A 25,194-nucleotide genomic window follows, 5' to 3' on the forward strand; every position below is an offset into this window, starting at 1 on the left:
AGAAGGGTGTTACAACAGTTACATGTGGGATCCTATTACATAAACCATTTCAATTCACATGTTCAAAACCACTGCTCAATTCCAAAGTTACAAACAATTTCACACATATTACATAAACCATTCAAATTCATGGAGCTCTTTGTCCATTCAATCTCATTTTTCCCAAATTTCCTGTAATTTGATTCCATACCATATTACATAAACCATTCAAATTTTCACTCACTTTCGATTACATATAATCTAACCATTTTACAAAAAACCACTCCAACAATGAAACATCCTAAGGTGGAGCAGCATGTCTAAGTGTTTTGACAGATGAAAAATACTTCAAGGAGCTTTGAAAATCTTGAGTTAATAAGAAGTGTTGGAGTAAAGTGCCCTTTGTTGTGCAAAGAATTCATCATAGATGCTTGGCAACTCTACTATGATCAATCTAAAGGAGCAGATGCAGTCCTTCTAATTGCCGTTGTTTTACCTGATCTTGACATCAAGAACATGGTTAAAATATGCAAATTACTTGGATTGGCCGCCCTTGTTGAGATGCACGACGAGAGGGAATTTGACCGTATTCTTGGAGTAGAAAGTGTTGAGCTTATTGGCATCAACAACCTGCAAAATGATATTGCAGTAAGCCACCAATGAACCATAATCACCATCAAACCTACTCAAACTTCCATAGCATTCAGAAATCAACAACAAACCATACATCATGCAGTCAGCAAAGGAAAATTTTGGCTCACCATTCTCCAGCCATGTGCGCACCCTGTAAAACCAGAGCAAGAACTGTGAGTATACCTGCAAGATTACCACGGGGTATCGAACCACATGACAAGAATAAATAACACCAGCATGACAGATACCTGCCTCACGCTACAGCTTGCCATGACAAATTGTCAAACTCACATTCCAAGTAAAAAACCTGAAAATGGTGGAAAAGAAAAGATTAAAGTGAAAATTTGTTTGAATCTTCATGGGATTGTAACTGTTGATTCGGAAACTCTCTTCGGAGAGGAAGAAATTGAAGTTCCGGTTACCAAAGAATCAGCAGAGGAGGATTCAAAATAATAAGGAATTTGCGTATATGTAATTATTGTCATACCGTAGTAAAGCTAATCTCCAAAGCCTTTGATCATGAGATTGTCTTGAGGGACCGTCATCGCTTTCATCACTTTAAGCATGATTCTTGTTCTTGCTTGGACTTTTGGTAGCAGAAGACCGCAAAACCGTATCAACATTTAATGTGAATGGCTCCTGTTGGTATAGAATGAGGGCAGCAGATCATGATATACTTCACAAGATACCAAATGCTGCAAGAATTCTAAATCGAGAGCGCAGTGAGGACCATCAAATTCGTTGCTCTAGAGAAGTTCCAGGTTCAATTTTAAAACGGCTAAGTTGGTAAGATGCGGTGCAAGTCCCGGACTCAAGGTCACAGGGAAACCCAATATCTTTCATCTGGTGCAAGAGGAAATATGAAAAATGTTAAGTGCTTTTCTAAAGAAGGATGAAAAGAAAGACTGGAAAGTTGTTACCTGCTCAATCTGTATGGAAGTTCCCCATAAAACCATCCTGCATTGGACCATCATCAATGCCACAACAGACCTTGCAACATGCAACATCAATAATCTTGCTGCAATAAATCAGTGCAACCTGCAATCAACATGCTTGCAACCTCGTCCACAACCTGCAACAAACAATAAAGAACATGGCACCAACAACAACTTGTAGCAGAAAACTCATAGCAATCCCAAAAAAAAAGATTACAATCATTTCTAAATTCCATCTACATTTTTTAACATAATACAAATAAGAGCTCCCTCTTTTAACAAAACTCACTTACTCACGGCGGGTTCGCAATGTCCGAATCGCAATTCGACCCATGATTCACAAAACCGCATCTTGACCATCAAGTCTACAAACAACCACGTTTTCCAAGTGTAAGTCGTAGTTTCCGCTCATGCTAACATCAACCTTCAAGTCACCTGAAATTCCCAGCAACCCGGGCTGCATTCGAACCAAGACTTATGCAGCTAGTCATCGTCACCCGCAGACATAGTTGTAAACCTGCAGAACGTATCAAAAGTGTAAGCAAGACAAGCACACACAAGGGCCAACCAACCACTATTTTTGAATCAGAAGAGCAGGCTTTGCAACTGTCTGAAATTGAACATTTAGATGCAAAGTTAGCACAAGAAGTTGGAATTGAACATTTAGATGCAAAGTTAGCACAAGAAGTTGGAATTGAAGGTGTTCCTGATTTTTGAGGAAGCACTGGTGGAAGCAACCTACAGCATGCCATGAGTAAAACCAAACGCAAATTGTAACAAAAAATAGAAAGCAAGAAGAACAGAATGAGAGCCACGTAAAAAACCAAAGTTACTCATGAACGCTCCAGATTTCACTGCAGTAAAACATGAAGCCATTAGCAAAGCGTTAAAATTCAAGAAATAATCCCAAAATGGAATGGAGACAAAAGTTCAAAGGAAAAGCACAGGCTCAGATTACCGTTTCCAAATCTAGCATCGAACAAGACGATCCGATTCTGAGCACCGAAAGAACTTCGCAGAGTTACTTCTTGGATCACCAAAGACCAAATTGAAACCCTAATTTATTGGACATAAAAGGAGAGAAGAGAGTCAGAGGAGGAAACGAAAAATTGAGAGGCAGACAAAACACCACAAAAACCCTAATCCCAAAATCAAAGCAAAACCAGTATTTGAAGAGGCGAAGGGAGAAGATTCAAGCATTACCTGAGCCGTCGTCGTCGCCAAAGGTGAGATTTCGTATTGGATTTTCCTTTTAAACCTTTGTTTTTTCGCCTTTTGGTGTGAGATATCAAGAGGCGACGAGAGGTTGAGTTTTGGTAGGAGCGATTGAGGGACTGATAGAGAAGCGAGATTGAGAGAGGCGAGCGAGGTTGAGAGCGATTGGGAGACAGGGTGGTGAGCGAAGAAGATGAATGATTGAGGGTGAGAGAGAATGGTTGAGAGCGAAGATGAGATTGAGGGAGCGTGAACAAATGAATGTTTCGTTACTGTTCCTCCCACCTTTCCTTCATTTATTTTATTTTTACAAAACCATCATTAAAGCCATTAAAAAATTTGTTTACGTTTAGTCTTCTGTTTTTTTATTAAATGGTATATATTGGTATATTTACTTTCTTAATTCATAATCCATTAGCCTCTAGAACCCAACAGCCAGGCGGCTGGGTTTTTTTGGTAATCCAACAGACCTTTTTATTATTATTTTAGTTTTTATTTTTTTAATTTTTTTATTCCAATCTTTTCTGGCTTATATACCCAAGTTGTTATTATAAATAATAATTAATCGTAAGTGGTCTAGTGGAGAGGGGGCAGTTTCATGGTCTTTAGTGGAGTGGGTTTGATACTTGGAGATAGCCAATTTTTTGTGTTTATATTTGTTATGTCTATTATTTTATTTAATTTCTTTTTCTATATAGTACCTTGCAATTTATTTTAACTTTAGGTTATTAATACCCATTTCCATACCCTTGTAAGTCGATTGCTTTTAAGCATCGCCATCAACCTCACATAGCTTACTCTTGGGCTTTCTTACAATGAGCCAGTTCTCTTGCACTTACACTCATACATTGCATTATTTGTTGTTTGAGCCCGATTTAATTATTTCATGGTTTTGAATCCCCATTTGACAAAATGTACCCCACTTCCCCGATGTGTAATAATTTTGTAGTGTTTTATTTCTTTATTTGTTTGACTGTTTAGTTAGATACTAACACAAGAATAAAATCAACTATTTCTAAAATATCAAAAATAATGACTCGATCCAACGTTGAGTATTTTCTCAATAAGCAAATCAATTCATTTCTCCCTCCTATTTTATTCCATTTCTTTCAAACTTTCATCAAACGCTTGATTCAACGTCAAGCCATTTTCTTTAAAATAAAAACTCAAAAAATATTAATTCTTATTTAACGCTTTTTCAATAAATGATGGAAGTGGAACATGGTGTATACCGTGCACTCCTGAGACTAGGATTCGAGATGTATATCTCGCCAATCCTAGCTCTCGCCATCATCCAAATTTATCCACTTTGTTCTCTCTCAAACACTCATTCAAATTTCTCTTAAACGTCCATCAATACTTGATCTAGGGTCAAGTCATTTTCACAACAAAACTCAAAATACCTAATTCTTATTTAACACTTTTTCAATAAAGGTGGAAATGGAACATGGTGTATACCGTGCACTTCTGAGATTAAGATTCGAGACGTATGCCTCGCCTATCTTAGCTCTCGCCATCGTCTAAAATTGTCAATGCGGTTTCTTCAAACCCTTTCTCAATCAAAACCTCAAAAACACTTAATTCTTATTAAACATTTTTGCAAATAAGATGGAAATGGAACATGGTGTATACCATGCACTCCTGAGACTAGGATTCGAGATGTATATTTCGCTCATCCAAGTTCTCGCCATCACTCAAAATACATCCAACCAATCAAACTCTTTTCTCGCCGCCGTGCGATTAATCAAAAAACCTTTTTCATAAATGGAAGATATATTGTCTTAAGTAATACAAAACAATGTTTCGGCCACGATTGTTGAGTAGAGATAGATGACGCTTTTCCGAATGTAGATTTATAAATTCGTTCGATGTATGGTATGCGTCCACTCCTCATCTGTTTTCGGTAAAACGATGTTTTCGTCGGTTAATACAATATAGCTTTCGCTAAAATCGACCAACAAACAAATATTTTTCTACCCAGAACTACGTAAGCCTTGATTTCTCTGTTGAGATACGTAGGAGCAGGATTTGTAAATCTTGTCAGGCCCACTAATAAAAAACTTAGGTTCAGTCCTTCTTCAAAAATCCAAAAACATTCTCTTCTCATCCTTTCTTTCTTTCCCACCTAATAATTCGAAAAGCCTAATATTTCAACTAACACTAATGCACACAACTAACCTAATGGTTCCGATTGAGTACAACGGACGTGAGGGGTGCTAATACCTTTCCCTTGCGTAATCGACTCCCGAACCTTGATATTGGTTGCGATGACCATGTCTTATCCTTTCTTTTAGGGGTTTTATCGATATTTTCCCTTTCCCATTTTGGGAATAAATAAAGTTCGGTGGCGACTCTGTTCAGTCCATCATTGCGAGCGTACGATCGCGCTTCGCTTTGAAGTCGTATCCCCATTTTTCGAGGTGTGACACGTGCTATATGCATAAATGTCATGTATGCGTTATGTATGAGGTGATGCATGTGATGCATGTTTGAATGCAAAGGATGATTGGTTTGTTTGGGATTGGCCCCCCTTTCAAAGGCAATGTATCTTCTGGAAACCAGTGCTGGTTGTATTTGTTTTTGTGTGGGTACCAGCGAGGTGGACTTTGGCTTTTTCTGGTAATTGTCAATGTGGGTTGGCTATTGATTGGTGAAAGGACATGACTTCACGACACTCGGTAGCTGATGATGTGATGAACACGCAATAGGTGTAGATACTCTTGGTGCCCCAAGTTTGATCTCTTGCTGATATGTTTTGTCTTTGAAAAGATCTCGACTTCTTCTTCTGCGATGTCTTGCCAGCCTGTAACTGAGCATAGCGATGTGATCAACGCATGATGATTGTGCTTTTGACGTGCTGCAGGGTTTCTTATCAAGATGTGATGTTGTATGAACTTTTGACGTTCTTGTTGTGAATTCAAACAGTCACTAGTGTCTGACACAACCTGCTTGAATGACTTGAAGATAAGAAGGGAATTTTCCCCTTGCAACTTGTCTTGCCCCAGACTGTAAGGTGTTCATAGGAATTCTCCTTGAAATGAAGCCTTTAGGAGTGGTTATCCCATGACGTGGTCTGAGTTTGTTTTTCCCAGTTTCTATATCTTGCTATGATCTGCCCGTGATTAGCCTTTGAGGGACTTGCCCCAGACGGGCCAAGTGTTGAAGTGCCTTTCCTCCTTGATCAACGATGCTTGGAGATTTGTCTTCTTAAGTTGACATAATCAAAAAGGATGCCATGCCCCTGCTCCATAGGATTATGGGATGGTTTTGTTTCGTATTGGCACCAACGATCAAGTACCTCTTGAATTGCCCCTTGTTGGAATTTTCTCGATGTCAAGTACTGACTGATAATTAAGAATTGTTATCCAAGAAATGGTGATTTTAATGCAATAATTATGCAAGTTTTGAAAAACAATCATTCATTTGGAGTGTTGTGGTAATGTGTGGCGAATGGACCATGAGTCCAAACGCGGTGCTGATTTAGCTAGTGTGTGAATGATGTAGTGAGAATAGAATATTAGCCAATCTTTGGGAGTCAACTTACTCAACCTTGCTATAGTATGCTTTCAGAATAAACCCCGCTTCAATTAGGTCTTTTGAGGGTTGTAACGTGGCTTGGTTCATGGTTATTGAAACAAAAGGATATAAGGCTCAAAGTTTATTTTAACCCACCCCTTCTTCATGATGATCTCCAATCCTACGTTCAGTTAATTCACACACATTCGTCTTTTGCAAGTGTAAGGATAAAGATGGTGATTCAAGGTGTCTTGGAATGGCAGCCACCTTATTTCGTTTTTTTTGGATGTCGGTGACCCTTTGATTTTGGTATGGTGGTCACTGAATCTTGTTTTGTTTTGTTGGAGACTTTCATTGTCTCTTTCGGTTTTTGTTTTGATCCCTAACTTTTGCATGGACCGCTTGTTGAAGCTTTAATCCAAAATACTAAGAGAAATATAGTTCAATCTCTTTGAAAAACATTTATTATGATTGTTAACTCATTATTAACTCATTAACATAGTGATGGAACCAGATTATACATGAACCATTCATGTGAATTGCATGTAAAAAGTTTTGAAAAGCATATGGCCCTTTTAAATGCAATTTTCCAACAGAGTTCAAAGTTAGTTAGAAGTGCCTAAATCTCATGCTCAGTTCCCCCCAAACCCATTTTTGATATTGATCATAACTTCTTCTTTACCTATGATCTTAAGCAAGATCAAGTGACCCAAGACTTCCAAGTCGATCCTTCGGTTACCGCTACTCCTTTGACAAAACCCCGTTCTTCAAAACTTCCACTAGGTTGAATCCTCGTTATGAAATCTTGTACAAAATCCCCAAATAAATCCTTGATATTGGAGGAAAAACTATAACCAACTTTATTAATGGAACCCCCAAAAATACTCAATCCAATTTGATTACAACAATCATAAATTGCACCTTATCAATCTAATCTAGATGACACTCAATAAAAATGATTATGTGTATTTGTTGAATGTATGAAGAGAAAAGGTTGAAGATGATGAGAAAATTATTTGTATGTTCTTGATTTCGATAATAAGAAATGATGCACGAATGCATATTTATATGTATGTGTGTGTAGAAAAATAATAAATAAAACTGTTTTTTAGCAAAAAATTATAAGTTTTGTAGAGTAGAACATGATGTATTGACTCCAAATTTGGATGAGTCAATATATAAAGCTCGGGAGCCGCTACAAAGACTTTAGGAGTCGATACAAGTGAGGAAGACGTATTTGCTTGCAAAAAAGCTTCAGCAGGAGTCGATACAAAACACAAATGTAACGCTACATACACAATATTTATCGACTAAAGGCTCTTATATAGTGCTACATAGAAGGCATAATTTTTATTTTAAGAATCCTTAAGTATGTATCGACGCATAGTTGTGATGTATCAACTCATTTACATGTTTTTTCATGAAAAATCACAATTTAAACTTGTAATAGCCTATCTAATCTGATTTTAAGTGTCATGTTATGATAATGCACATCTAGACGTAGACAATAAGATCCAATATACACAAAATATTAAGTGTCATAGTTTTGACATCATTCAAAAATATATCTAAGAGGATAATGCACTCACAATTTTGATTTTTAAAAATATTTATATTTGTATAAATAAACAAAGAAAGAGATAGTAGCGGAAAGATAAAAGAAGATAAAGATGGAGAGAGATATGCAACTGAAAGAAAATAAATAACAGAAAATAAAGAGAATGGATAGAGAGATTTGCACCAAACATTTATATAGGTTTGGGCTAACCATTTGACCTATTATTGTTCCCAAAAATTTCCTCTCGAGAATTTTTCTAAAAACAATCTTGAACTTTTGTAAGATCAGCTCAACTAACATTCAATAACACTTGGAGCTTTTACACAAGGTCATGCTATGAACCTTCAAACAATAACCAAAGCTTTTACACAGACATAGCTTAAGAACCTTCATCCTTTTATTTTCAAGTTTAGCTTGCAACCTTCAAATTTTTTACAGCGATATTACACAAGAAAATCACACTCTTGAGTAAAATAAATTAAACGCATTATCAGTATAACACAACTCTCAAAATAACTTTTCACTTTTTCGGCACTACGTGAACATTAGTTAAAAAGAATTTTAGAATGAAAAACAATAGATATATTTCTATTTAGAAATCAGGTGTACAAAGAAATGAGGATAAGTCTCCTTTGTATAGAAAAAAATTGCTCAAAAATTAAATGAGTCAATCAATTAAAACATGTTTAAGTCGATTAAAATGACCCTAAAAAGGAGAATCATAATCCATCAAGGTAAACTCTAAAATGACTATACCCTTTAATTGATTAGTGACTTTTCTAATCAATTAGAAGTTGTTTCTCTTTACTTTAATCGATTTGACCAAAATCTTAATCGATTAGGCAGTGAGTTAATTTTCATAATTGAATAGAAACACTTCTTAATTTATTTCATACTTGTCTTGATTGATTTTGAGAAATTTAATAAAATTAAAGGATGTTTGAAAAATATTGTGTGTGTTGGTTGCCTCGGTATCTTAATGCTTACTTTTATCTTTTTTATAATATATTAATCAATTTAAAGTGTTAATCTCAATATCAAACAAACTTTCACACTCTTTCACTTTCACAATTTTGTGTTGGTGGAGAATATGGGATTTTAATGGTTCATAAGGGGGTTGAAATGACTATATCCCTAAAACATTTTTGTCAAAACCATTTTCTTTGAAAATCAAAGTTTTAAATAGATGTTGAATTTACATGCGGAAGCATAATGTAGTAAAGGTTTTAAAACATATCATTAATCGAATGTCACAATTAACTTATATTGTCAGGAATCACGACAATTGAGAGTGATGAAGCTGCTTAAATAAGCAATTCAAATATTATTATTGTTCAATGTTAATGCACAGCTCAAATTGAATTTGATTAATCAAATAATCAATCTAACAACCTGAGTTCATACAATCATAATCCTATAAAAATATCAAAATGATTAGATATATCATAAACATACACTTAAATGATAAATCACTACAAAATGATTAGATATATCATAAACATACACTTAAATGATAAATCACTACAAGTAGATAAAATCCATTGGCATTAGATTCTAATAAGTAATAAATTCTAAGTCATGAAAGTCTATGCTAAAATGTAAAAGATATATATATATATATATATATATATATATATATATATATATATATATATATATATATATATATATATATATATATATATATATATTATATATATATATATATATATATATATATATATATATATATATATAATATATATATATATATATATATATATATATATATATATATATAATATATAGAGAGAGAGAGAGAGAGAGAGAGAGAGAGAGAGAGAGAGAGAGAGAGAGAGAGAGAGAGAGAGAGAGAGAGAGAGAGAAGAGAGAGAGAGAGAGAGAGAGAGAGAGAGAGAGAGAGAGAGAGAGAGAGAGAGAGAGAGAGAGAGAGAGAGAGAGAGAGAGAGAGAGAGAGAAGAGAGAGAGAGAGAGAGAGAGAGAGAGAGAGAGAGAGAGAGAGAGTACATCAGGTTTATATTGGTTCACCGCATTCGTCATCGCTTTGCGTTTAGTTCAATCTTCAATGGCAAGCCGTTGAAAATTCGTAGTGTGTTCCACTATTTGCGAATGAACGTAAAAAGTTTTTGGTTACAATAGATAAACAAACAATATTGAATACTTTAAAGTCAATTAATGCTTAAGCCAACACGAGTCTAAATCTGAATTTCCTTTATGTTGTAGTAGAACACTCAAAATTGTTGAAATCACAAGATCTTCTTTTGTATTAACCCAAATGCCTTGTTAGATCCAAAGTTCCGCTATAATCTTCTATTCTACAACAATCTTTACTCGAATCTAGCGGTTCCTTGTCTGAGCCTCTATTATACTAAATGATCTTGAAAACTCTCAACTTCATTATGTAAATACCTTGTTTTGATACTACGAAAGTCTTCAATGGAGTACCAAACAGTCTCTTATTTTCTAGAAATCGGTCTTCAAACACTATAATTACAACATTGAATCTTCAATATGATACGCACAAAAAGCTTCATGAAACATTAGATTTCCTAATGTATCCTGTATCTACCATTCACACTAGCTTTTAGAGTTGAGTACCACGCGGCTTCCTGGTTCAAAGTTGAAGATGATTAACTATCTTTAAAAAAATCACACAATGCCTAAAATAAATCTAACTCAGAACAATATACTATGAAGTTTTTCTATAGGATTTGAAAAAGAAGGTGCGAAAGAACATTCATGACTTTCTAGATTTGTGAAAAATATGATTTTAGATTGTTTTTAGAAAGTAATGATTGAATGAATGTGATAAGATATAAAAATGTATATAGTTGTAATAGTTAGATAATTGTTTTTCATTTTTGTCTAAAGAATAAACACCTTTATATTTCTAACATTCCATTGATTATTGAAATCGAAACTTCCTTTCGTGGTTGAATTGTAGGTGCCCTACCTTCCCTGAATATTGAATTTCAAATTAATTTCTGTCTTGCACCTGTTTTATTCTTAAGATAATTTCATATTCCATCTCAATCAAATTAATTAAGTCACATGTCATAAAGAAATTCCAAAAAAAATCACAATTTTCGCATAAATTTTTGAAAATGGCCAAGTTCAAAATCAGTCAGCCATCATTTATCAAGGGAACAATTCAACCAACTTTCTCAAAAGTCAGCCATTATTTACTAGCTTGAGTAAGATTCTTGTATATATGTAATGTACTATATTTTAATTATTGTAGATTAGTGCTTATTCTTATACATTTAACACAACATTAAAATACATTAAAAATGCTTTTTCCACTTAGGTATTAACTATTTTGAGCTGTTTATAAAGCTGAGATGGTTAGCATGATCCTTAGATGACAGGCAAAGACAAATGAAAATACATACTTTACAGAAGAAGCTGATGAAGCTATTGATATGAACATTTTCTGAAGAAAGATCCCAGTAACAATACAATCAGTTGCAACTCAATGCAAAAAGCAGTGCATATCACAAATATTAACATATTTTTGTTGGACATATGTTTGAAAATCCATTACCATGTATACATAATGAACCAGATGCTAAAAAACAGTAATGATAATAATAAACAACTTGAATTCAATAAAACAAATAGAAAGAATCTGTAGAGGATTTTAGCTATATATAATATAAGGTCATGCTTCTTCATCTCTAGAGAATGAATTTTCTGTGCTATTGTTGTTGTTGTTGTTGTCCATGTTGAGCCAAGCTTCATGTAGCTGTAACACATATTCCAAGTGCCATAACACCTCACCCATTGTGGGACGGCTTTTACCATCATCGGCGAGACATTTTTCAGCTATCTCCCCGAACTTAGACAATGATTCCGGGCAATAGTTTCCTTTAAGATGTGGATCGATGATATTTTCGAGCGATCTTTCTCTTTGCCATCTCAATGCCCATTCTGCGAGATTGATTTGGTCTTTAGGCAAGGTAGGGTTTATCACAGCTCTAGCACAAACAGCTTCGAATAGAACAACTCCGAAAGAGTAAATATCTGACTTCTCGGTTAACTGTTGTCTTCTGAAATACTCTGGATCGAGATAGCCGAAACTTCCTTTCACAGCAGTGCTGACATGAGTGTGTTCGAAAGCAGGACCGTCTTTTGACAAACCGAAATCAGCCATTTTCGCTACGAAATTCTCGTCTAACAGTATGTTGGTTGTTTTGACATCGCGGTGAATTATTCCTCGGTCGGCTCCTGTGTGAAGGTAGTGAAGTCCCCTTGCAGCACCTATACAAGCTTCGAGACGCTGCTTCCATGTTAGTGGAGGGAGATTACTTCCAAATAGATGACTTCTTAGAGTTCCATTTGCCATGTACTCATAAACCAAAATCATTTCGCTTTTCTCTTCACAGAAACCAATCAAAGACACTAGATGCCGGTGTCTTAGTTTCGAGAGCATCTCTATTTCGGTCTCGAATTCAGCTAGACCTTGTTCAGACTGCGGATTGGCACGCTTAATTGCAGCGGGCACACCATCATCAACTTCTCCCTTATACACTTTACCAAAGCCTCCAACTCCAATGACCAAACTCTCGTCGAAACTCTTCGTTGCAGCGTTGATTTCAGCTAATGTGAACCGCTTACCAGCTCCGGTTGAGGCCACAGATCCATATAACTTCTGATTTCCATTTGATCCCTTGACACCTACAGTGCTGTTTACAGCAGCCCCTCCGTAAAGGAATATCGGTAGCCAACCAGGAGAGTTGTTTTTGGTATCACTTGATTCTTTTCTCCTTCTTTTGCAGAAACAGAAAACAAAAACACCTATACATGCAATTATAGCCACAGAAGCTATACCTGCTCCAACTCCAATCCAAAGAACTTTTGATTTCGATTCGCTTCCCGAATTCCCAGCCGAATTGTATCTCTCCACAAAGGCGAGATTCCCGTTCCGACTAAGCTTAAAAATCTCTAGACCATTCAAGAGAGCATCAGTTCCCGCAGCACCAGCAGCGGTATCAGGACCTAGTTGAACCCAAAGTGTGTCCATCCTCATCGATGCGGAATCATAATGATCTTGGTGATACGCTTTATTCCTCCCTCCTGCTCGAACAAAAACGTCGAGATTATCCGCAGCTGTCCTGTTGTTTATGTAGATCCTGAATACTCTCTCGTTTGACTTATCATACATCAGCTCACAGAAATGTAACCGGACAACGTAATCGAAATCAGGATCTACTTCGAATTTCCACGACATGTTAAATCTTTTGTCCAAGACTTCAGTGTTGGACATTGCCCTTGCAGTTTCATACACAAGGAGAGGAGCTACTGAAGTATCATTCACAGAAGCATATGTAATATTCGAGCTGTTCTTCATTCCTACTCCAGCGTTTTCCGTGATCATATAGCTAGAATCAACTTCCCAAATTCTCCGAAGATCAGGATCCTCGTTGGACCGAATCTCAGGACCACCAACATTTAACCTATACATAGTCTCCATCCCATGTCCAGCCAAATTCAAGTTTCCACCACCAACTTTACCGACCGAACCATCAAACAGCTCACCAACAACCGGAACAATCTCAATGGCATTGACGAAGCCAAACGAGTTTCTACTTGGAACAAACTCAATCACAAGCAAACCATCATTGACATCAAGAATATACTCCTTAACCATAAAGAACAAACTTGAATTCTTTCCAGAACTCTGCAAGTTCACATTCTTTTCGGATATCTTGCCCACAACATTAAACTCCGACAAAAGTCTCATACCATTGACAACAACACCAAAAGAGGACTCATTCACATTGTGGTCCACAATCTCAAAGGGACATAAATGAAACCTAACAAAATACTTTCCCTGAACTCCTCTGATTGTGTAATTCAAAGAAGCCGTAAAAACTCTCGCCGTTCCATATAGCGGCTCATAGATTGAAACCCCACTTAATGTATCAGTGGAAGCAACAACACCAGGAGAATTAAGTGTAACATTGTTATTAGAAGCCATATCCCCAATCCATCTCCTACCATCAACATTCACAGAAGAATTTGAACCACAATTTATAAGAACTGACTTTGATTGAGCCTCTACATTTTCACTCACCATCATCAAAATCAGCACAATCAATACTCCCTCCCCAATCACCTTCATCATGGTCTTCCCCCAACAACACCTTTGAATCAATTTTTTTACCAAAAGAAGCAAAATTTGCAAAAAGGGCAAGCAAGAAACCCCAGAAAGCAAACAAAATCCAATCACATAAACAACATATTTTTCCAATATTTCTATACAAGGAAAATGAAATTCAACAACCCAAAAGAAATGGGTTTATGAAAAATGAAACCTTTATAACAAACTAGGTAAAAAAAACATCTGGGTCATGTGAATGTGAATATTCATTTTCAACACTAGGACACTAAAAAAAGTTGAAAAAGAAAACCCACCTCCAGTTTTTGCTGAAGTCAATGAATCTTCGGCATAAACACACACACATAAAATAATCCACAGATCTGAAGTTGAAGAATCAATGGCAATGCAGTGTGAATGACAAAAAAAAACAAAGAAATCAGAGATGTCACCAAGTATGGGTTTTTTGTGAATAAATAAAAGAGGAAATGACAACATGGGGTGTGGTTGGAAACAGATAGGAAAAGTTTAATTTCATCTATGTTTGGTTTTGTTTTTGTATCTTTTACAACAAGCTAAGAATCTGACACTATTAAATTTGTACTTTATTTGTTTTCTTATTCCTTTTAGTTTAACTGTTGTATCTAAGTTGTGGTCACAGTTGCAAAATTATATTCACTTTATATCTATAAAATATTTATAGAAATTATTTGAAACTCATTTAGTCTCAAGATAAGTATATTTTTTTTACAAAAAATGAGAAATTTATAATTAAGAGAGTAATAAAAATAAAATGATAGTTTTATTTTATATATAATAATATAATTTCCTCATATAATATTACATATAGATACACCTTTGAGGACAAGTTAAAGGCACACATTAAATGAAAGTTGAAAACATATTTTCTTGTGCCAGTTGTCATTATCTTCTATGTCTAGTTTTGATGATTAGTAGGTGTAGTTGTTTTTGAAAGTAATAATAATAATAATAATAATAATAATAATAATAATAATAATAATAATAATAATAATAATAATTAAAAAAAACAGCATGAGGAGGCAGACATGGATGGGGTGTTCCATCATTAGTGAGGTGGGTCACATGGCTTTGTCCCTTTCTATAAGGATAAAATAAAATTCACATGTATTATATTATCATGTTATATAAGAGAAAAATAGTAAATGCCAATAGTAGATTCTGTACTGCACTTTTTTATTTGTCAAAACTTACATAGATTCTGTCAAACTAATATGAAACTCATAAGTTTAGTTGATTTGTTTTACTTTTATAATTTTAACAAGTATAAAAGATGAGTTAAACTACTCGGGAATGCATAGATACGTTAGTCTAAAAGGTTAGGTGATTTTAATTGATTTAGTTAATAATGTTATATCTTTTTTAAAATCTTTTTTAAGATGTCTGTTAAGGTTTGACAAGAGATTGTTAGGATAAATTAAGTTTCTTTGGTGTGAGACTATTAAAAAGTTTAAGATTATTTGAATTAGATGATTTGATGTTTGTAAACGTAAGACCATGAGAGTTTGGAGATCCAGAATTTCCACCTAGTCAATTTGACCATTTTGGATAAATGGAGATAAAAATTCATTTTGGAGTGTGATATGTTATGTTCACGGTATGGAGCACAAGTGTTCACCTTCCCTTTTGGTGGTAGATCGGTTGAATCCCATTTGTTTCATCCTAGTAGAAAGTGGTGTCTCTCACGAGTTTAAGAGATGTTGATGCCCCTAACTGTTTGTGGCGAGTCTCAGTAATAAAGTGAGTTCGAGCCTCCAAACATCCTTCTAAAAGGATCTATGGGCAAAGAATATCCATTTAGCTTTTAGTTTTTCTAGGTTGTTCAGTATCTCTAACAATTATTATTGGACTGTGGATCAGGTTGGAATTTTTGTGAATGATAATTTGACTCAGAATTTGAGGTGGAAAAGATCCCTCTTTGTTTATCATGAGGTGATGACACATAATCTTCTTCTAGTCTTTTAAGATGTGACCCTATCCCCTGTTTCTGATAGGTGGGTATGGAGTCACTAAGATGATGACGTTTTCTTTGTTGCTTAAACTTACTCTTGTCTCCTCCAAAATGATGTGTTTAGGTTATCTCCAACTGTCATGGAGAACCAGGTTCTCCCTTTTATTTGAGTTAGTTGGGTTTCTTCAAAGTATTTGTTTCTCCTAACAACTCCTTCAAAAGAAGATTCCTACTAGAGTTAACCCGTCTAGACGTAGGATTGTGGTAGCTTATGAGAGTGTCTTGTTTCTAGTGTGTACTCGGTGTGCTAAGTCACTTGGTCATTTGCTAATGACTTGTGACATGACAACATCAGTTTGGTATGAGATCATTAGGTCGTTTGGGCGTTGTTTTGTTCTTCCTAGGGATATTAGCTCTATTTTCGTGTTCATTAGATCGCTAGGTGGTAGAGTTAGGGTGATGAATGATTTAGTTATGATTTGACATTATGTGATATGGTTGATTTGGAAATTCTTGAACGATAATGTGTTTTCTACATCCTCTATCATTGTGAATGATGTGAAAGATATGAGTATATTCCTAACATGTAAATGGTATCTTGGTAGGCATGCAAATAACTCTTATGCTTTCCCAGCTTGGTTCAAAAACCCTACTTTTATATAAATAGATAAATGGGTGAATGTCTTTTGCTTTGTGGGTGTGAGTTCTTGATAGGTCATCTAGAGACCGTTTTTTTTATGGTGTTTTTTCAACTCAAATCTATTTTATTCTTTTCTTTTGCTTTTATGTTATAGTGTTTCTATTTTTTTGATCTGGGTGTGATTGTTGTGAATTTAATATATTTGTATATGAATTTTTTTTTTAATTGTTAAAAAGAAATTGTTTTGTTCAAATATTTTTGTATTTTTTAAATTTATTTATAAGAAATTTTAATAAACAAGCCTTAAATCTAAAATTCCTTCATAATAGGATTGATTCTACCTACTTACATCATAAAGTTTAGTTAAATTTGATGATTATGTTAAACTTGATGGTTAAATCCACCAAAAACAGAGGCATTTTAATTTTTTAATCTCTTCTCACTTCGCTTTCATTCACATGGCATTGTCTAACACATGATTGATTAGCAGCATAATTATTTTATTGGTGAGACATTTTTTAATTTTCAATCTCTTTAAATGAATAAAACAAAAAACATGTACTACGTACCTTATCCTAAACTATTCCGTACTTTAGTGTCCTTGTATTTTTGCTTCAGAGTTGGGACAGTGCCATCACTCAAAAGTCCAAGGATTTTGTTTATTTTATTTCAACCTTGACCAGAATCAGTGCTCCTATGTTATCATATGTACTTAAACAAATCATGAAAAGATTGAGATTAAAAGTTGTCGTTAGCATCTAGGTTCAATGTACAAATCCTCGTTTTTGTTTTCATTGCTCTTATTGCAAACAGAAAAAATCTTTTTTTTTTAAATAATCAGTTTTAAAAAAATAAATCAAAAATAATCAATTATTCAAAAAAATACTAAAATAATCAGTTTTACAAGAGGAAACGTCAGATAAATTGACGCATCCTTTGAGTATGAAGAGGAGGCGTCAATAGCATTGACGCATGCATTGAGCTCCTCCCGAGGATGTGTCAATGCTACTGGCGCATACATTGACTCTCATGAGGAGGCGTGAATGCTCCTGACGCCTTAGTGCAATTTGTAATGTGAAGCATCACATGTAGGCGCCATAGGGATTGACGCCCACACTACAAATTACACTAAGACGCTAGGAGCATTGGGACCTCCTCATGAGGGTCAATGCATGCGTCAATGTCTCCTCATCATGGTTAGGGGATACGCCAATTCATCTGGCGTATCCTCTTGTAAAATTGATTTTTTTGATTTTTTTTTTAATTATTGATTATCTTCTAATTTTTTTAAAAAAAAAAACTAGTTACTTTAAAAAAATCAAATTATTTAAACACAAATAACATCTATTGTGTATTTTTGTTTTTTAATTATAAAGATTTAATATAGTATATTTTGGATGATGTTTGTTATCGTCCAATAAAAAACTATTAATTTACAGAGTCAATAGATCTCTTATTTTCTCCTTTTACTTTATATTAAATTATTTTTAGAATTATAATGTACTCGTAAGTGGTCTTAGTGTTCATATTAGACAAAGTGGAAACCATGTACCAAAAATAAAAAGACAAAGTCGAAACCTATGGTCAAAAGGCAACAGTTTGAGAATTGATAAGGTTTGGTTGACATTAAGCAAGTTAGCTCATCAATCAACATGCCGGTGCTAATGTGTGGTGTTTTTATTTTTTATTTAGTACTAGTAGTAGTAGTAGGGGTGTTTTATTATTTAAGGGACGTAGGAATTTAGAGAACTAGTATATACTTGTCATAAATTGTCATTGTTTCTTCAATAACAACAAAAATCATGTATAGTGAGTGATATGATATTTAAGTTTTTTTATAATATATTTTATTTATTTTGTTGTAAAATTTGAAAATAAATTGGACAAGATTCTATAAATAAAATCATTTTAGATTAAAGTAAAATGAAAGAATCTTAATTGACACTTACACACTTTATCAAATTATTTTTATCGTCTTTTACCTACACTTTTTATTATAAGTTGTTTTAGGAAATTATTTTGTAATGTGAATGAATCATTAATGTTATTTTTTTCTATTATATGTTTAAATATTTATTATTTTCTCTTCTTTTAATTATGTCTCAATTATGTCTGTAAGGACAATTTTATAAAAAAAATCATAATTTCTCATTTTAATACCACAATTATTATATTTTTTAATAAATATGAAAAATAAAAAATGGCTTATAATAAAAAATGGAAGGAGTATTGATTTATTCTAATTATCATTAAGATAAAAATTAAAATTTTAATGAAAATTAAAAATGATAATTATTTTAAAACAAATCAACTTTACAAATGTGACATAATCTATTATGTTGCAAAGATATTTACTTAAGAAGTCACTAGCTGAAAAATGATAGTTATATAAAATATACTCCTTCCTTTAAAATATTTTTTTCAAAATAAATGTCATTCTTATTTTTTAATATAAAAATGATTATTTTTTATCCTTTAATTATTATTTTGTAAACTATTTTCAATACATTAATAAGGTTAATTTAAAAAATGCAATGTTTTATGATAATATTCTTATAATTATGTGTGCAAAAACTTTAAACAAAAGTGATTTTGAAACGGAGAGAATAGTTTTTTTAGTGTTTAGTAAACAAGTCTATCCAAACTGACTTCATACAACATGATGTCTTTTTCTTTTCTTTGCATAATACTTGTTTCCAGATTTTCATAAACATGTTTCATTTAAGTAGCACACCCAACAATATATGCACACTACACAACACAATGATGATGACATTTTAATCAGTGATTTGAATGCAAAAATAATATCGCACACTTGAGATGATAAAAGCCATCTGAATGCAAAAAAACTCATTACACAAAAATATCATATACAGGTGCTATTGCTAACAAAAAAACCAAACTGTGAAAGCAAATTTATGGTATGCTAGAGCCAAACAAACAAGGCATGTCTCCTAGTAAGTGTATAAAAGCATTTGTGTGTGGTGGAAAGGAACGTGCATTAGCAACTGCATAAACTTATAATTCTTTTCTGTTGTTGTTTTCTTCATAATCTATTTTAGGGAAAACGAAAATACCGGCAGCAACACATCCCAGCTTCATGTAACTCCCGTGAGTAGCTGTACAAAAGTTGATAAGTGTGAGATCACAGAAATGATTTCCTTATCAATGCTTATCGGTTTATGAATCCAGAGCATGGAAAGGTACAGATTGTGCCAAAAGGGTGTCTGTCAATTTACCTGGCAAGAAGAGACGGTTAAACATGTTTCCTAGAGTCTCCAGTCAATTCTTTTCTTACAAGCTTCAGAATCTCCATAATCTGCAAAACAAGTGACTAATCAACACAACAGTTTCTTATTGACTCTTGGAGATATAGCAGTTCACAATATTTGATTCATGAAGACAACAACATATCTATATTACAAATTACAAGAGAACTATGTTCTGCTATATGTCATCACTTCCTTAATTTTATGAACCTGAGACACTCTCCAAACCCATGTTATAGTTACTATTGGAAAATATCTCATTATGGACTTAACCATTTTTAAAGTTATACCGATCAAATCAATTGGAAGCTAACAATCACAAAAATGTTGCAACGTTGTACAATAAACAGCAAAAATGATAAGCAGAAAGGGAAATATTCTCACCCCAGGGTAATGCTGCAGTATGTGTGAATAATGGTCGAGTGCAACGTAAATCCTTTCCAGGAGTCTAAGAAGAGTATCTACCTCGTCTCCTAAAAGATCAACCTGAAACACCAGATAGGTCGATCACATATACGTTCAATTACTACACTTAGGTACTATCATAGATAAAGAAAAAAGGTAAAATGAAAATACTGTTCTCCAAGTAAAAGATTGGATATCTTTTCAAGACCGGGTATTAAACCATGTATCGTGGTTAACACATTTTACAGCATAAACCTCATATGACGATACATATGTCATTGATTAGATTTTTTTTCTTCTACATGCACTATTTATTTCAAATCATGACATATCCTCACAATTTGACCCATCTAATGCGACCATGAGAATAATTCTCTGGCCCTGGTGAATACAAAAATAATCTTTAGTTTCAGAATAGAAAAATATTTTATTTATAAAATACATAATATTGTGAAGTCCAAATACCTTGTTTTTTTTAATTATAATTGTACATGAAGCATTTTCATATTTTCCAAATGTTGCAAGATATTTTGATTGTCAATACTATCTAAAATAACTTTCTCGTTGTATGTTCATGTTTAGTGTTAGATAAAGATTAGCAGTAGAAACTAGAACACTAAAGGAATAAAATTAAAATTAGTAACAAATTGAGAAAGATATAACCAAAGTTTTTTTCCAATAACATAGCAAATGGAAAAATGTAAAAAATATTTCCTGGTTGCAACGTACCTCTGCTTCAGCATTTGCAAGATTAGAACTTTTTGTTTCCAACCTTTGCTTGTACACCAATCCCATGGTTTTAAGTGCACTGGCTTTGTTCTTGAGGAAACAGAACTCAGAACTCATGCTTTCAAGCCTGAAAAGATGATTCCATATATGACTTGGTTCGTCTCACACCATTGACCATAATCATCCCAAGAACTCGAAATTGAGTTTAAAATAATAAAATCTGATTTAAAATCATTTGTTCCATATAAAGATTTTATTTTGAAATAAATTGGCTTATCTCCACAAAATTTTCAGGTTGTTAGTTAACATATTCAAGTTGAACTCAAACATAAAGTTGCAGATAATTTGTTTGCTTGAGAACACAACTATTTTTCATTCATATTCAATTTGAGGAATATGTGTCAGCCGGCAGAACAATCTAAAGGCATTAGTCACAATAAATGATAACAAAAATATGCAGTAAATGATGATATATTTATATTTGGCTTCAATATTGGAGAGGAAAAAATCAGTTAATTCCTCAAATTATCCCTCCAAAAAATTAGAAGCACGTCACATTCAGAATAATCCAAAGGCAATGAAATTGCACATGTTATGTACTTGCTTGTTTAAATAAGCCTAAACACTCCATTACTGATAGAAGACGGCGTAAAACAAAAAAAGAAATCATGGAAACGGCAGTTTATCATAAACTCGTAAGATATTCTTGACACAAATATTGCATACCTCGAACAATTTCTTGAAATATCTTCATTTACACTAGCTTCTAGATCAGTAACCATTGTCAATAATTTGTGGACAAGATTAACTGTTGATTCCATTTGCTTAGTGGTTTCCCTTTCTTTTGCCTCATTACATTTCAATGCATCTTGTTGCTTTTCTATAACAGCACAAAGTTCTCTTCTTTCTTTATCAATTTCTCCAAGTTCATTCCTTTTTTGTTCAAGATTTTGATCTAACTCGTAGATTTGCTTTATGTATTTTTCAATTTCCTTTGCTGCTGCAACCAGGTTACTCTTAGTAACACCCAACTCTTTGCTGTTCTCCACAATCCATTTTTGTTGACTATCAGCCTGAGCTCTTAAATTGTCAAGCTCTTCAGAGGCAGATTCCATCTTTCGCTTTTCTTGTTCCAAAGCATCCGCTGCCCCTTTTATTAAATTCTCCTTTTCTTCCACTTTTGATTTCAATGTATGTATTTCATATATTAGTTTTTTGTTCTCAGAAGCTTTGTGCTTTAATGCTTCATCCGCATCTACCAAAGCTTCTTTGAATATAATTTGATTAATATCCAGAAGCCCTTGCATCATAACTGACTTGATATTTGCTTCTTCTATTTTCAATCCATTAGAAGCTTGAACACTATCAACAGTATCTTTCAATATTACTTCATATATTTCTTGCATGAAACCAGACTTGAGATGCAAGTCTTCAGTAATGAATCTACATTTACTTTCCATATCTTCAAGGAGACATTTATATACATCTTGAATAGTTGAAACTTCAGCATGTGCATCCCCAACATCATCCTCAAGCTTTTGAACAGTTCGTAACAAACTTTCCTCAGTCAGTTGTTGTTGTGATGACTTTTCCATAGCGACAGAAAGCTGAGAAGAGAGACTTTTAACTTCCTTGTTCTTATCGGTTAGCATGTCCTTCAGTTGATGATTCTCAGTTTGTAAGAAATCCAATCTATCTTTGAAACTGTTAAGAGATTCAATATTTTCACTGAATTGACGCAATTTCTCATTTCCATCAAGGATTTCATTCAACTTTGAGACAACATCGGGGATTTTTTTCTTCAACAAATCAAAGTCCTTGTCTTTCTTCAATGAAAAGGAAGAACCTCTTTCTTTCAAATTCAATAGTTCCCGCCTAAGACAAAAGTTTTCTTCCGTCTTCTCTTGCACTTGAGATTCGTGGTTTCTTCTCATCTTAGTTATATAAGTAATCAAATCATCTTTAGACATGCTCTTTAGTGAGGCAGAATCCAGATTGTCAGGCTTGGTAATCTTTGAATCCTCATGCTTCCCGTTTTCTTCCACAGTTGAAGCCGGCAAATGATCTGTTGAAAGCTTCAAGTGGATATGCTCTGCCCTCTTATTATGACACCAATCCTCCGTATGCTCTAAGGACCCATGAGAAATAAGCGTTCCAGTTTCGTAAACAGCTAGTGTTCTAAAAATTGAATCCAAATCCTGACGCAAACTTGAGATCTCTTTAAATTGGTTACAACTATTTCTACTTTCAGATTCACAAACGCCACATAGTTTTTGTTCAAACTCTTGCTGCAAACTCTGGATACGATTGCGAACAACCATCCACTCAATTTCCAACTGAAACTCTTGCTCCTCCTGCCACTCAGAATGTGTTGTTGCCTTCGATAACCGATCCATGGTTTCTATCCTTCTACAGAAAGAGTCCATAGTATCTTTCAGACTATCAAAAGCTTTATCGACATAAATCCATCTTCCAGGCACATTCTCCTGCAAAATACCACCTAAACCCACCAAATCAGAACCTGAACTAAATCTTCTTAAGGAACTAGGTCCTCTAATTTTATTTATTTCTTTCCTCAGCTGATTCAACTGCTCGTGTAACTCAAGTTTAAGACTATCCACAGGCTTCATAGCTCCATTCTTCTCCATAAAACCATCTAAACAACGGTGTGCAACATCTTCACGGGGTCCATTACAACGCACCGAATACCACATCTTTTTAGTTTCATCCAAACCAACACACAAACTACCTAGCTTTTCCTTCAACCCAACCACCTCCGATTCTTTCTGAGCAATTCTCTCAGCTGCCTGCTCCTCAACAGCATTAACCACACCCTTTATGACAGAGTCACTCACCATCCTAGAGATAATCAACCTTTCATCAATATCAAGAAAAAATGACTCCATTTCCTCAAGTATGTGATCACCAAGACTATCACCTTCCTCCTTAAAACCATTTTCACAAACCCTTTCACCACCACCATTCAAAACAGTAAAACTCTCCATCATTTCCACTTCCCTAAACAAGATTCAGCTGTATTTCATCATTCAAAACAATCCAAACACAACAAACTTTAAAAAAGACACATAAAAATATGATAAAAATAAACACTAGAATAAGATAAAATTAATTTAAGCACACAAAAGGGGTTTGATCCTAGTTTACCCGTTTTTTGAGCTGGAAAAGATAACTGGAGCTGAAATTGGATGGAAAATCAAGCTTACGTGAGAGTTAGTTTGGAAGCTTGAATGCAGATTCAAACATCAAAACAGGAAAGGTAAATAAATGAGGAGCGAGAAAGAAACGGTGGAGAATTCCGAGGGGCGAGAAATTGGGAAAAGGAGTGTGAAATTATTGACTGCGGCGGTGGAACGGTGGTGAGTTTTTTAGGGTTTAATGTTAATAAATGAAGGGTAAGTAGCAACATTGCATCTAACAAGAACTTTGGTTAGAGCGGGAGTGAGAAAGAAAGGTAAACGAAAATCACGCACCCGTGTATAAAAGCACACATTTTTTAAGAATTGACTTTTAAATATATACTCTACACTTGACAAATTTTGTGAATGTGAGACAAAAAAAAATGTTTTTTTTTTAAATGATGATTATGTGATTCAAATTTTTTAAATATATTTGAAATTTTTTTTCAAAAAACAATTTGATCTAATAAATTTAATATTGTGTCGTCTTTTATAACTTAACTAATTGATCGGATACTAAATCACAAATCATAAACCCTACTTCAAAAAAAACAATTCAATTTAATAAATGATTTTAATTGAATATACTTTTTCTAACTTTTTTATTTGATTGTAATTGATTCTACACTAAATCAACTTGATTTATCTAAGAGTTCTATTTCGATAGGCATAAAATGGAAATTAAACTTTCTACATTAATATTAACAAACTATTTGATATATTTAACAAACTATTTGATATATTGTACATTTTAATTTTAAATTCTCATAAAATATTTATATTGATCTTTTAAGTCTTCAAAAATTATTATGTTGGTTTTTTTCGTCTAATTAACGATTATTTCATAGATTTTTCGTCACTAATTTGACAAAAATAATTAATATGATACGTTTTAAAGAGTTAGGAGATCAATATGAACCTTTTATAAGTTACGAGACTATTACTTTTTCATACAAAAAAACAAAATACCTTTTTGTTGGTGTAAGCCCTAGAGGCCAATACATTTTGGTACTTGTATCGAATAATAA

General features: G+C 33.8%; 2 protein-coding genes and 1 long non-coding RNA gene across 5 annotated transcripts; all 3 read right to left on the reverse strand.

Annotated features, from left to right (window-relative positions):
- Positions 1-447: 447 nt before the first annotated feature.
- LOC127115827 (uncharacterized) lies at positions 448-1,637 on the reverse strand. 2 transcript variants are annotated; one of them, XR_007800886.1, is made up of 6 exons: positions 1,533-1,637; positions 1,343-1,455; positions 1,100-1,251; positions 861-919; positions 707-763; positions 448-609 (listed from the first exon to the last, which is right to left on the reverse strand). It is a non-coding gene; the product is annotated as an uncharacterized LOC127115827 (long non-coding RNA). The 2 variants fall into 2 exon arrangements; XR_007800887.1 differs by lacking the exon at positions 448-609 and having other exon boundaries at positions 679-763.
- Positions 1,638-11,211: 9,574 nt separating this feature from the next.
- Positions 11,212-14,504, reverse strand: LOC127075345 (probable receptor-like protein kinase At1g30570). Its single transcript, XM_051016832.1, has one exon. The coding sequence runs from the start codon at positions 13,961-13,963 to the stop codon at positions 11,498-11,500; it is 2,466 nt and encodes an 821-aa protein (XP_050872789.1). The 5' UTR covers positions 13,964-14,504; the 3' UTR covers positions 11,212-11,497.
- Positions 14,505-19,401: 4,897 nt separating this feature from the next.
- On the reverse strand, positions 19,402-24,473 carry LOC127075355 (WPP domain-associated protein). 2 transcript variants are annotated; one of them, XM_051016847.1, is made up of 6 exons: positions 24,135-24,473; positions 21,696-23,987; positions 20,970-21,096; positions 20,220-20,321; positions 19,806-19,885; positions 19,402-19,685 (listed from the first exon to the last, which is right to left on the reverse strand). In XM_051016847.1, exons 2-5 carry the CDS (start codon positions 23,975-23,977, stop codon positions 19,823-19,825), a joined length of 2,574 nt encoding a protein of 857 aa, XP_050872804.1. In that variant the 5' UTR covers positions 23,978-23,987; positions 24,135-24,473; the 3' UTR covers positions 19,402-19,685; positions 19,806-19,822. The 2 variants fall into 2 exon arrangements, with proteins under 2 accessions (XP_050872804.1, XP_050872796.1); XM_051016839.1 differs by having other exon boundaries at positions 21,696-24,002.
- Positions 24,474-25,194: the final 721 nt, after the last annotated feature.

Source organism: Lathyrus oleraceus, chromosome 1, assembly GCF_024323335.1.
Source record: "Lathyrus oleraceus cultivar Zhongwan6 chromosome 1, CAAS_Psat_ZW6_1.0, whole genome shotgun sequence".
In the NCBI taxonomy this organism is placed as follows: Eukaryota; Viridiplantae; Streptophyta; class Magnoliopsida; order Fabales; family Fabaceae; genus Lathyrus; species Lathyrus oleraceus.